This window comes from Ostrinia nubilalis, chromosome 6, assembly GCF_963855985.1.
Source record: "Ostrinia nubilalis chromosome 6, ilOstNubi1.1, whole genome shotgun sequence".
Taxonomy (NCBI): domain Eukaryota; kingdom Metazoa; phylum Arthropoda; class Insecta; order Lepidoptera; family Crambidae; genus Ostrinia; species Ostrinia nubilalis.
Window position 1 is genome coordinate 15,848,616 of NC_087093.1, and position 12,342 is coordinate 15,860,957.

The following is a 12,342-nucleotide window of genomic DNA, read 5'->3' on the forward strand; positions in this document are numbered from 1 at the left end:
GTATGGAGTTTGACAGATTTTTGACGTTTGTCAAAGTTTAAATAAGATGGTGCAACTCAGCCTAAGCCTAAGTATTTTAACTTCTGGTGGACTTGCAGAGGCCCGCATGAAACTATTAGCAATAATAACATGACACTTGAAAGCAACTCACCTCGCAAAATATCTTCGGAATCATCTCTTGCGAGAAGCTGCCTATAATAATCCTCGTGTCCAGCTCCTAAACAAAATAACATTATTACATCAGTATAGTTAGCGAGCCTATAACAACAATACAAAAAGATTCAGAAGTGTTACGATAAGTCTTCGAAAAATTCAGGATGAGACGCAGATATTAGAAAGTATTTAAAAAACGAGGACCTAATGCGCAGAAAATATGGTTGGATTCACTTCTATCCGTTGCAAAAGGACAACTTTATTGTCTGTAGTTTACTAGTTGCCACTGCTACGAGCTTACTCTATGAGCTCGTAGCAAGCCATGGCTAATACATGTCAGTATGAGCTCGTAGTAGACTCGTAGTAGGCTCGAAGTAAGCTCGTAGTAACCTCGTAGTAACCTCGTATAGCAGTGGCGAACTACATTTTTGTAGAAAATTAGCACCTATAACAACAAAACTAACAAAATAAGTTGATTTGTGTTTATTAGCGTTATGTGTATTCTAGGTTTTTCTTATCCTTTGAGCGCAAATATTTGAAGTACAAACCGAATTTTGTAGAAATGACGCGGTCAACGAAACACTTTGTTTCAAAATCGCACCTATTACGACTGTGTAAATGCTACAATGTTTCTTAAGAGCCATCGTCTGTACTTACTGCCAATATCGTATTGTTGTGCCAACCTTGTCTCATGCTATTTGTCCAGTGGACGTGAGGAGTGACCGAAATGAAGAACTGATTAGACAAGGGTACTTAAAGGTTACTATGTCTTACGAGGTATTTTGGTAAGTAACATTTATTATTCAGTTTGGGTAGAACATAGAGTAGGATTGAATCAACATAAACATGCTATCGTGCTTTGAAGAATATTTTGTGAAATATTATTCAAGCAGGTAAATAGGGCTTCTCACAATGCGACTCTCAATTGGTAGGTACAATAGGTTGAATGAAACTGCGTGATACATAGCACAGAAATGACTTCTAACATTTAATTTTGTAGACAAACAAAAATTTGGCTTACATCTCTCTGAAATTTTAAATCACCACACAACTTCTGACAACAAATACTGGAACGTGAATTTTCACTCAGATTGTCGCAAACTTTGAAGCTTTGTGTCCAAGAACATTTTATGCAAAATAAGTTAACCAACCCCAGTGAAATGGAACGTTTGTCCCTCGAATGCTCCCCGCGGATCTCTAAAGGTAGACGCAGAACCACGGCCAAGTAACATTCAGTATAATGAGTTACCGACTCATTTCTGCCTACGCTTTAAAAGATAACTTAGAATTTCAGAAGGCTCATAAAACGCATTGCATTGGTGTGAGCTTTGAAGTGTTACATTTTTAAATAATCTGTAGCATTGACTGAAGTTTCATCTCTGTGGACTTTGAACTGTCATAAGAGTCTTTTCAACCGACTTCAAAAAAGGAGGAGGTTCTCAATTCGACCCGTATGTTTTTTTTTTTTCTATGTTTGTTACGCGATAACTCCGCCAATTATGAACCGATTTGAACAAATCTTTTTTCGGCGTATAGGTAATACCTCAAGGGTGGTCCCATTTAAATTTAATAATAGAAAAAACAACCCCCAAGGGTGGAAAATTGGGGATGAACTTTTTTATACGCAATATCTCCGCCGATTATAAATCAATTTGAACGATTATTTTTTTGTTGAATAGGTATTATCAAAAGGGTGGTTTCATGCGAATTTGAAGAAAATATTTCACCCCCAAGGGTGGAAAATTGGGGATGAACTTTTTTATACGCAATATTTTCAATTTTTAGTTTTTTTTGTGTTCACGCATTTGAAGTCGGTTTTATTTTTTTTAAAAGTTAATTATTAGCGCGTAGCTACGCTAATTGTGAAGAGCTTAAAGGCTGAAGTAGGTACTAATTTAAATTACTCGCAAAATTATAGGTACTACTAGATATAAAATTTAGTTCTCTATTTCACATGTTTTTGAGTTCGTTCGTTCGTTCGTTTCAGCCGAAAGACGTCCACTGCTGGACAAAGGCCTCCCCCAAGGATTTCCACAAAGACCGGTCCTGCGCCGCTCGCATCCAGGCACCTCCCGCCTCCGATCCGACGATCTGGTGTTTTTGAGTAATGGTAGCCTAATACTAAGAATTATCTCTGAGATACCTTTTTATTTCTTGCAATACAAATTACCAAGTTAACGCGGTGCCTGTTGCCTTATTGCTCTATAAATACGCGTATTACATTCATCCAACACCCTGTATAACGAGTTACCAACTCATTTCCGGTCTCCAGCACAACCCTTTTTTGCAAGGAGCAGCAAAGACCTTTACAACTTGGCCACTTAAATCTAAATACTTCAAAGTAATTAAAGTTCTCTTACACTATAAAAAGCTCACAAAACTTTGGAGTTGCCGCGATGAACGCTTTAATCCTGAGTTTAAATTGTGTTTGATAAATGACCCACAGCTAAAATTTGAAAATGGCTCACGGAATTAACTAGAGCTGTTACGAGATTTAATTACTTTAAGTTTGCATTTTCTAATTTATGCTCTAAGATTTAAATTGAAGTATTGCTGTAAGGGATTATGAAATAGGCACAGGAATTTGGCAGACGCATTAACGTTTCGTTTTGAGCCAAATAGGTATCATTTTTTAAATGGTGAAAGTTCTACAACCTTGTTAGGTAATTTGTTATTTTTTTATCGCAAAAAAGAGAGGAGTTGTCATAAGTGTCTTTTCACATCATCGTAATCAATATCCTAAAAGAAAGAAAATATTTTAATCATTATAGAAAACTAGTCGTTGTCAAAATTTGCATTTTCAGCCGTTTCAACTTTCAACATCCAACGTTTTAAAAGTTTTAAATAAAACTCAGTTGAATAATGTCACAAAATACAACATAGGAAAAGGTTTTGTCCTATGTCTACTGTTTATCGGGGCTTTTAGACCTTGTAGACACCACACACTATTTCTATTTATTATTTATTATCTATTAATCGACAGACAGAGTGGTGACTGAGTTTGTTGCGGCGCTTCTTCTCAGCACTAGCCAAGTGTTGGTCTCGAAGCGCTGGTAGGGTAAAAAGATTATGAGACAAGTAGAGGCTCCTTAAGAGCAAATTATTTGACGATTTGTAAGTACTATTTAAATAATCTATACAAATAAAGAGACTTTGACTTTCTAGCTTAACACTGTGGTATCATACCGTAGAATATTGTTGTTGCTGTAATACGAGTACTATACCGAACTATGTTTTCCTCCACTTCAGTGGTATCTTGTTCACAATTTCAACACAGTGATGTTAGTATATTGGATTACATAGTCGTGTACGTTATCAGCCAAGGTTTCTAGTTACAGAACCATCGATTTCCTCATAAATTATGATTCATAATCAATGGATCTTCTGAGGAAACCACCAAGTTCAGTGAAAACATTGTCGATTAGGTAAAATTACCCAAGTTTAACCAATGGTTGGTCTAATGCAGTCTACTACACACACACACACCGAACTCAATGATCCGCTGATATGAGTCGTCGACTTTTGACATGATAGTCATAGATGAAGTCGTCGACATGATTCTTCTGAAATAATGTGTTGGCATCAAGTCACCGGGCTGTCAGCGGGCTTTGTGTGTATAAGTCTGGTCTGCGAGCACGTAGAATTTTGTCCAATGACCCCAAGCTACCCATCCTTTACGCTCGCGCGTAATTATGTTGCTGTCGCGCTCGCACACTCACTGCGGGCGCCCGTCGCACAGTCGCGACAGCAATATAATTATGCGCGAGCGATACACTGAAAAAAATGTTTGGTTACTGCTTACACAACAAAAGTGACCACCGAACTAAGTGTTAACTACAACCAAACTAAGTCTAGCTCACTACAGAATTATTTGTTTAATTTACACAACATTTTGTTCCTCACAATCAAAGTGTTCGGTGGTCACTTTTGTTGTGTAAGCAGTAACCAAACATTTTTTTCAGTGCTCGTGCTCGTGCTCACAGAACGGGCTTTAGTCTTTAAAACTGCAGCTTTCGATACACTAACGAATTTCATTAAAATGTCAAAGCCACTCATTTTTTTAAAGCTACTGGTAGGTCTATACTGTTGATTTTTTACGTCACTCAAATCTATTTTTCGTTCCTCTCAAACGATTTGAAAAGCCATTTTTCGTACAAATTGTTTTCCCCGTGCGTAAAAACCGGAGCCGAACAAAAAGCAGAAAGCTTACGAGGTTGAAATAGAAACGTCACCGGACGAGTGAGTTGTGCGATAAATTACTTAGTCAAAAAAACCGGTCAAGCAGGGGTTGTAGGTACTCACATGCAGGAGTCCATACGTTATAAATAATGCCTGTAATCACAAACGATGCTTGCTTAAGTAAAGCAGCAAATTTTTGAAGATCGATTGCTTCAGGACAGAATGTATCTTGAATGCGAAAATTCCGAATTTTATTCCACACCCTGAATTTTTAAAATAAGTTGGAAAAAACCGAACGTGAGAATTAAAACTTTTTATCGAGAGGCGACTCTTAACGCTAGATTTTATAACTATTCCACATCCTTATCAAGAAAAGTACCTAAGTTTTTCGGCGGACAAAAATGTGATTGCAAATTAATAATTATTATGTGTGAATTTGCCTTTTCTACATTATTTTGTGCCCGAATGTCGACATATGCTTGACCTTACGAAGGTTCTGTGTTTTCAGAAGTTTTATGGAACCCTAAAAATGGTGTCGGAAACGTTGTCGAAACTCAAAACGTTAGGGACCGTTGTGGGAACGAATCGATCGTGTTGTAAGTACCTACAGAGGTTAGCATGTCAAGCTTAATATTGTGGCTTCTTATCCAGTTGTAATACAGGCGATTTTGCAACAGCAATGTATAGTTTGATCTGACTTCCGTCTGTACAAAGGACTAACAAATGGCTTAATAGGCCCATTTTCGATGCCCTCTGCGTCGGCGTTCCCTTTTTGTAAAAGTGCAACAGTTTTTGGAATGAAAACTGAAACTATGTAATTGGGTTTAGCGAGTTAGATTTAAATGGAACGCAAATTGTCATTCAACATACAAAATAATGGTTCAATTTAAAAAAATATGTTTTGTTTATTTATTGAACTGTGTTTGTGTAAACGTTTTTTAGAATAGGTTTGGGTAAAATAGTTGTCATTAATTTGGTTTATTACGATTTTTATTTTTCTTCTTTTTTAAGGCCTTGAGCTTTAAACTTTATCTCGGAAAGGTTGACCTTTTTTTGGAAATGTTTAATGTAAGAAACCCAATACTAGGTAGGTATGTACTCTATTGAACCTATAAAGAGACTTTCAGTCAGTAATAGTGTAAATAACTAGTAAATAAAACACTGAACGTGATCCAGAATATATCAACGTCACGATTTCATTTTCTCTGCAGACAAATAAGTATAATTTGCTAGGCTCAAGATTTTCACTTTATTGTATACCACCATTGTTTTCGTGGTTAACAAAGAACGTATCTCTTTTGTTTTATGCCTGTGACGGGGCTGGACTAAGGACTATAACAGAAGAGTTCAGACAACTATTGAAATGAAAGAAAGATGGAAAGAAATGATATAATTCTTGACATCACAAGTGTAGTCACAACAATAATGATTTTAATAAGAAAACACAAACACGAAAATGGGATTAAATTAATTAAGATTAAATAATGCTGCTTATTGTTTTTCGAGGCTAACGCCATGGATAGGTGAAAGTAGGTACTTAAAGGTTTTTGTCGCAAAAACCTCGTACCTAACACAACTAGATAAGTATGTGCGAAGGAGTTTACCTTGTTCTGACGTACGATATAAAGTACTTCAGCCATCAAAGAGAAAAGTAGCATCTCACGCTGTATTCATTACGCAAAAATTCTGAGTAGAGGACAGTCATCATTACGCTACGTAGCCCTTGTTTGTTGTTTGGTACTAAATACATGGTTTTTCTTTAATTAAATCCCAAAGCAGTACGTTTTAGTACCTACTCTCCGAAAGCTGGTAGGCTTAATTACTTTAAAATATCATCATAGTCAGAAAGTTAGAAACTTACAAAAATATTTTCCGTAAAAGGACAAAAGGATCATTTGGTTTCAATTACCTTATCCGCGTGTCTATTTTATGAAAAACCTTGTTCTCAGAAAGTTGCAAAGTAAAATGAATTAAGTCTGTGATTTTAGTCTGATTATTTTTAGCAAGCTTGAAAAAACTGCGTAGGTGTACCTAGGAGCGAAAAATTAAAATTAAGGTTTATAAAGATGACATTTCATGATGGGCCGACTGCAAATAAAGGACGCTTGTTTAAATATGACGATGGCTTTGGGTTAAAAAAGGTCGAAAGCAAAAAGAAAAGATATGACACCGAAGTTAATTAATTAAATTAAATATCAAGTTTCAGCTCATAGTTTAATATACTCTTCTTAATAGTCAAAGAGTAATAGAAGTACCTACTTTTTTATTTATTTTTTAAACTGTACACAGTGAGAATGAGCACTCAATGTAATATCAAATGAAATAAAGAAACACTTCACTTTTCTGCTCAGTCCAAGTTTTATGTCTCACAAACGATGCTGCAAGTGAAGCAGCAACGCTATGGGAAGTCGAACGCACAGCTTTGAATAGAGCGCTGTGATTGGTTCGTGTGTGTCACTCCGCGCCTTAAGTTTATCAGTCTATGAATAGGTTTTTGAGGCCCTGTGCGTCCACGCGCACTGTGAGACCTTATAGTAATGTTTGTGAATACAGGTGTTACGCCCGTATTCACAAACGATGCTTGCTTAAGTGAAGCAGCAAATCGAACGCAAAGCGTTGAATAGAGCTCTGTGATTGGTTCGTGTGTCACCCTGTGCGTCTACGCGCACTGTGAGACCTCATAGTAATGTTTGTGAATACGGGCGTCAGTCTTGCCCTTAGTAGGGCACTTCGCAGCGGATTGTTTTCGTTGCACTCAGCTGCTAACACAATACTGCTTGCTAAGCTGCATCCAGCTGTGTAATGAAACTTCGCCCGCCACTAGGCTAGGTTACTGAGGTAGTAAAATTGTACTTATTACAACAAACTAAAGGTTTATCTTGATGTGATGTTGTTGATATTTGTAATTTAACTTAGAGGTGGTTTGGTCAAGAGACCGGCAATAGGCCCGATTCGACCAAACTTTTATCCAAGTTCAAGAATAACTTCTGGTTTAACTGGAACATTGACAGTTTCAGTATGGGAAATATGTCAAAATGTCGAATGACTGATGATTTATTCTGAGATTATTATTTACTCTTGTTTGGTCGAGTCCACCCTAAAATAGAGACTCAACTGTTTCAATACAGTGGTATTAACAGAATTTTATTTGCAATCCAAATAGTTTTTTAGTAACTTTAATTATTAGGACCAAGTTAATATTATGATGATTTTATTATGTCAATATTTTATTTTTATTCTATAAAAAATAATTTTGAAAATCGCTCCACAATTCATAGAGTAATAGGTGAACTAGTGATTAAAAAATACTTTAACACAGTGGAACATAGAACCTCCTCCTTTTTTTAAGCAGGTTAAAATTACGAGTAAAAAGATAGGTACAATACTAACTAACGGTATCCTATTACAATTTGAATAAGAACTTCACCATCATACGAGGCTCAACTTTTGCAATATTATAAACCAATAGATTACGTGAGTACGGAAGATTGCTCCAGGAAGTAGCGGAAAGAAAGAATAAACTTTGAAATGTAATTGGACTGACAACAAAAGAAGATAATAGGTAGATATTATTTATATAGCTTCTGCCCGCGACTTGTGTGTATGACAGTGTATTTCAGAACGTGTAAACAACAAACATTAGATTGTTTAAAGATCAAAATGACTTCTCAGACCGGGTTGCACCATCTTACATTGACTTTAACAAACGTCAAAAATCTGTCAAACTCTATACAAAAAACACCGGTTTTCGTTATAGTTACGGTCAAAGTTAAGTTATGTGAAGCATACAAAATTGTAGGTATAATTTATACTTTACATAAGTCATGTACTCGTGTGACAAATAAAAACTTTTCACACAAAACCTGACGAAGGTAGCTTGGTTTAAAAGCTTTGCATGCGCTTTTACAAAAGTTCTGAATTTTAAACTTTCTGTTAATGAATGAACGAGTGCGGAAATAATGTATCTAATGGGAATTTTGGAACATTTCGATAATGGATTTGCGAAAAAACAAAAGGGAAAATGATTCGTATTTTTGGGATCAGAGAAGTTATGATTGCTTAATTAGAAATTTACACTGAGGGGTATTTTAATTTACTTTTGTAACCTTTATTTGAAGTAGGTGGGTATTTTAATTTATTCTCTTCATAAGTGAGCACTCAACATTTTATCAGGTGAAGAATGTTTAGGCCGCGATAGTTTTGATTTAAAGTTTTATTTGTGGTTTTATTTAGTTTCTCGAGTCAATGTAAAATAATAATAATAATAAATAATAACTTTATTTCTCTCTTTACAAAATACATAAAGTCACAATTTGTAACGGGTAATTATAACAACAAGGAACAAAAATAAGTATTTCGTAGAGACTGGTGTCCGTACTAGGATACCCTGTGCTACAGCACACCAGGCCTCCACCACCGGCTAATCGATACTGCGTGGTTGTATTAATCTATTTACGGTAAGTATTTTACATTAGGAACAAACTAAAAAAATAAAAAAATAGAATGATAATATGTGATTTACACAAATAGGCAAAATAAATGATAAGAAGGACTATTTCAAAATTGAACTTTAACTTTAAAAATAAAATAAAATACGTTTTTAAACTGATCAAATTCCACACGAGCAAAACCACAGGAAAAAGCTAATATATTTATAAGTTTCCAATATAATATAACGTTTGATAGCCTTTTATTCGAGCCGCCCACTGTTGTCGGCCCCAGGCTGTTTACATAGATATCGCATTACACTTGAGACTGATGTCTTCGCCATCCCCGAAGATCTAAACACACATGTCGTTTAAGAGGCATAATACTTTACTGGCAACTCACTGAACATTACAAATGGGGACAATATTTTAACATAATAATACAGGGTGACTTTGCAATCAGTATCCAAAAAGCTCTATAGAAAAATTTAACAATACAACTTGGCTTAATTATTTTTGATCGTGGTATTTTTCGCAAAAAAAAAAATTGAAAATCTAAGTTGCCGATGCCCATATCTTAAGTATTAAAGGTTATGGCTTATTTACTACAACCCACTATTTCTATTAAACTTTGCGGTTAATAAGTGTGTAGGTACGTATTTTCCAACGAACGAAGCAAATTATGAATTAATTATGAAAAAAAAAGTAAATCGATTAAGTTACCGATTCTGAGTCGCTCCAAAAAACTTGGACACTGATTGAAAAATCAACCTGTATGTATGTACTTATGAGTTTTGTTACATTTTTGAAGTATGTAAGTGCGAGACTTCGAGTGATACTTGGTCCAGTTCCAGTCGATCTAGTTTTTGAAATCTAAATAATATGCAGCCTTATTTCACATAATTTTTTAATTATAAATGTAAAAAGTCGTTCTCATTTACCATGTTAGTTATACAAATAAAGTACATATGTAAGGGAAAAATATGGAATGAACATCAGAGAAAAACCCAGTCTTTGGAAATTGTAGGTCAAATAATAAATTAGATGGTCGTCCTACAGTGACTACATGACCTGATAATCATGATGACAAGTTAAATACCTTCAACTGCTGAAGCTGTTCCTTGAAGTCGGACTCTGCGAAGGTGATGGAAGCCGCGCAGGTGATGTTGGCTGCTTCCAGCTGGGTCACCAGCTCGTTGACGGCTAAGGAGTAGACCTCTTCATTCTGGGTGAAGGCAGTCACCGTGTCCCAGCCGAACTGTCTGGAATTAACGGGCAGCTTAGATCAAGTTACAACATGCCTAAGTATAAAATGGGTACCTATCATATGAAACTCAAGCAACCAAAATAGTCTTTGGCTAGAATCTGGTTTTCAGCGCTTTGTTTTTGATTAGTAGAATTTTGAAGCTTAGAAAAATCTATAAGTCTTTAATTTATTCAATATACAGGGTGTAACAGGGGGCCGATCATCGTAAGTCAAACGATGGGGGACTTCAATACCTATCGATATAACCCCCATGTATGTTCCGCGATTTTCAATGGTTCCAAAGTTATTGAGATTTTTGTGAAATTTAAGTAAAAAGCCGGAATTCAGTATAAAAGTCTTCACTGTAGCTTAACAACTGGACCTGCTTGCATGATTTTTTTTCTAGAAGTAGTTCAATAGTGAGTCTTAATAATCACGATACCGATTCGAGTCATAACCCTATCATATTGAAATAAAAAAAAATTCTTCATAAAAGTTTTACAAATCGAATTATTTCTAACAACTTTCAAGGCCTCTAGTGAAAAAAAGTACTTGAATTTTTCAAACAAAGAAAATTTTACATATTTTTTTTTAATTCTTTTTTTACGAATCGGTATCGTGATTATTAAGACTCACTATTGAACTACTTCTAGAAAAAAAAATCATGCAAGCAGGTCCAGTTGTTAAGCTATAGCTACAGTGAAGACTTTTATACTGAATTCCGGCTTTTTACTTAAATTTCACAAAAATCTCAATAACTTTGGAACCATTGAAAATCGCGGAACATACATGGGGGTTATATCGATAGGTATTGAAGTCCCCCATCGTTTGACTTACGATGATCCACCCCCCCCCTGTTACACCCTGTAGATTCAGTCCATGAGATTTAATATAATTTTTTAAGCGTGGGGGCGTATCGTGTAGCATTTAAAGTGATTTTTTGAAGAAATGTTCAAACAACGGGTTTTATTGTTGGATAAAATATGTAGTTATCATTGCACATTATCGTCTCAGGTATTAGTGTGTGTATTTCTTTATACAAGAAACAAAGTAAACACAAAATTTGTAATAAGTTTTCTCTGGAATATGAAAAAAGTTACACCTTTGGCAAATGCCACCGGCTTGGTAATTTTTATCCGGGGAAGAAAGCCTCTTCCTAAGATATTTGTTATGGAATCTGCGAAAAATCCAAGTCTACGCGTGTCGGTACAGGCTGGTATTCAAATAAAAATTCTGCTGGAGCTTATGAAGGCATATTGCCTGCGTTTACTATATTCAGTCTTGGCATCACGAAAGAAGCTTTGTTGGCACTACAATGGCGGGCCCTAATGGGTCCCATGTGGGATTTGATAAGCCTTGTGATAGACAGTCATAGACCTGCCAGCCTAGGATGAGCGTCATTACATAGTTTTATCAATTTTAGACGATAAACCCACTCATTGAAGTCTAAAATCGACGATAAAATTTTATCATGACGCGTGTCTTAGCACGGCTGATAAAGATTATATTTATGTACCCTATAGGAATTATTTTATATAAGTAGGCACTGTAGGCAGGCTCTGATCATGTTGATTTAGGTCTATCCCAGTTTATTTTATCGTGTCTCCCAAATTCTTTACTTGTGTCTAAAAATGTATGTACACATCTACATCGCTTACATGGAGAGCGGGTTATCTATTTATTCCCTCGTATCTTGTCGTCAGATCTCTGTACCAAAAGTAATCACAAATGTTTAGCAGTGTATCATTATTTTTTATAGTAATATAGTATTGATAGGGTGTTGGTATATGTATAATGTTATCCCACCAAAAACATTCTGTAAAAAACTAGCCAAGTCTCGATGGAGCTGCTTGTATAACTCTAAAAAGTAATGAAATCTAGACAAAGTCGTGCCAAGTCTATGGTTTCTTACTGCGAGTTCTTTATTATTATAGTTATGTTGTGTGACTTGGCCGTTGAAGGGTGACAAAACCAGGTGCTCCATGACACCATTGCACCAATCTGTCGCCAGAACCGCTACCCATTGACGATGGAAAATTGCCACTTGGAAAACGTTGATTCAACAATAACCAGTCAATTGTAGGTTTAATAAAGCTGCGTATTTCAATATAACTTATGTATGATTATCTTAATAAAGATTGTTCAACGGCCAAGTCACACAACATTAACTATAATAATAAAGAACTCGCAGTAAGAAACCATAGACTTGGCACGACTTTGTCTAGATTTCATTACTTTTTAGAGATAAACAAGCAGCTCCATCGAGACTTGGCTAGTTTTTTACAGAATGTTTTTGGTTGGATTTCAATGATTTTTGTAGAAAGTGGCAAAATTATT

General features: G+C 35.6%; 1 protein-coding gene across 1 annotated transcript in view; it reads right to left on the reverse strand.

Moving 5' to 3' along the window:
• LOC135072838 (gamma-aminobutyric acid type B receptor subunit 2) overlaps positions 1-12,342 on the reverse strand; it is a 229,106-nt gene that overhangs the window by 18,720 nt on the left and 198,044 nt on the right. Inside the window, 2 exon segments of the mRNA XM_063966878.1 lie at positions 152-217; positions 9,859-10,021. Coding sequence (XP_063822948.1) covers positions 152-217; positions 9,859-10,021 — 229 coding nt within the window.